The sequence below is a fragment of the Polypterus senegalus genome, chromosome 3 (genome assembly GCF_016835505.1).
Source record: "Polypterus senegalus isolate Bchr_013 chromosome 3, ASM1683550v1, whole genome shotgun sequence".
Taxonomy (NCBI): Eukaryota; Metazoa; Chordata; class Cladistia; order Polypteriformes; family Polypteridae; genus Polypterus; species Polypterus senegalus.
In genome coordinates, this window is record NC_053156.1 from 73697949 (window position 1) to 73699511 (window position 1563).

At 32.4% G+C, this 1563-nt stretch overlaps 1 protein-coding gene across 1 annotated transcript; it reads left to right on the forward strand.

Moving 5' to 3' along the window:
• Positions 1 to 278: 278 nt before the first annotated feature.
• On the forward strand, positions 279 to 1292 carry LOC120526516 (trace amine-associated receptor 1-like). Its single transcript, XM_039749681.1, has one exon. The coding sequence runs from the start codon at positions 279 to 281 to the stop codon at positions 1290 to 1292; it is 1014 nt and encodes a 337-aa protein (XP_039605615.1).
• Positions 1293 to 1563: the final 271 nt, after the last annotated feature.

Consider the following 1563-nt stretch of genomic DNA (forward strand, 5'->3'; position numbering starts at 1 on the left):
GAAAACATCTGTATGAAATTCTTTTATGAGAATTTCTTCTAAATAACTAATACTTTTAAGAAAATATATATCCTTTAAAAACTTTAAAACATTTGTTATCAGTTACATATTAAAAACCTTAATATAAATATTGTGCCAGGTTAGGTTTTCATGTTAAACTGTTTTCTAACATGTACAGTTAACCTATTAGAAATACTGATGCTATAATATGACATTTTATTTTTTTCCCAGCTAAGAGCAAATCAAGTGCATTACACTCCTGAATGCTACTCCTCAACATGAATCAAACTGCAGGTTTAAATAACAGCCAGTTTTGTTTCAGATCAATAAAAAACTCCTGTCTCAGACAAACCTACTCGGTAAACATACATATTGTTATATATTTAGCATTATGCGCAGTAATTCTCTTCACTGTGTCTGGGAACAGTTTGGTCATCATTGCTATCGCTCATTTCAAGCAGCTTCATACACCAACAAACTTTCTGACGCTTTCTTTAGCAGTTGCTGACTTACTTCTTGGTGGACTGGTAATGCCTCCCAGTGTGATCAGAACTGTTGAAAAATGTTGGTATTTTGGGGATCTCTTCTGTATATTTCATAGTAGTATAGACCTCTTACTTTGTGTAACTTCTATTTTGCATCTTTTCTTCATTTCAATTGATCGCTATTATGCAATTTGCCATCCTTTCAAATATAAATCTAAATTTACACTCACCTTTATGAAAAAAATGATTTTTATTTGCTGGACTCTAGCAGCTGTTTATGGATTTGCAATGATTTTTTCTGAATTCAATATAAAGCCTAAAGAGAGTATACTTGGTGGAAATAATTATTGTGTAGGATATTGCAATGGTATTCAAAATGAAGTTTCAAGTGCAATTTCTGCAATAATTTCTTTTTATATTCCTGGATCTATTATGATTGGAATCTACGTAAAGATTTACATGGTAGCATCAAAGCAGGCCAAATCTTTACGACAAACAAGTGAACACAGAAACAACGACTCAAGGAAGAGAGAAACAAAGGCTGCAAAAACACTGGCAATCATTGTTGGAGTTTTTCTTTCTTGCTGGTCACCTTCTTTTTTCTGCATTATTATTAACCCTGCTATTAATTTTTCAATCCCTTCCTTACTCTTGGAATTTGTTTTCTGGTTTTCCTACACAAATTCAGCCTTTAATCCTTTCATTTATGCATTTTTTTATAAATGGTTTAGAAAAGCACTGAAATTAATTATATTAGGTAAAATATATAAAGGCAATTCTTGCTCAGTGCAACTTTATTCAGAGTAAAGACAGAAGAATTGACAAATATTGTAAAAAAAAAATCACGATAGAATTAAAATAATACTATTAAAGAATCAGCGAAAACACCAAGAAAAAGTATTCAATTTTAGCTATTGTAAAGAAAAACAGAAGGCACCGTGGTTATTGCTGGTGCCTCACAGATTCAGCATCTGATTGTTGTCTATGTGGAGTTTGCACTTTCTCCCTGTGTTTTTGAGGCTTTTCTTCCCACATTCATAAATGTGTAGGTATGCGTGAGTGGGCCCTGCAAAGGACA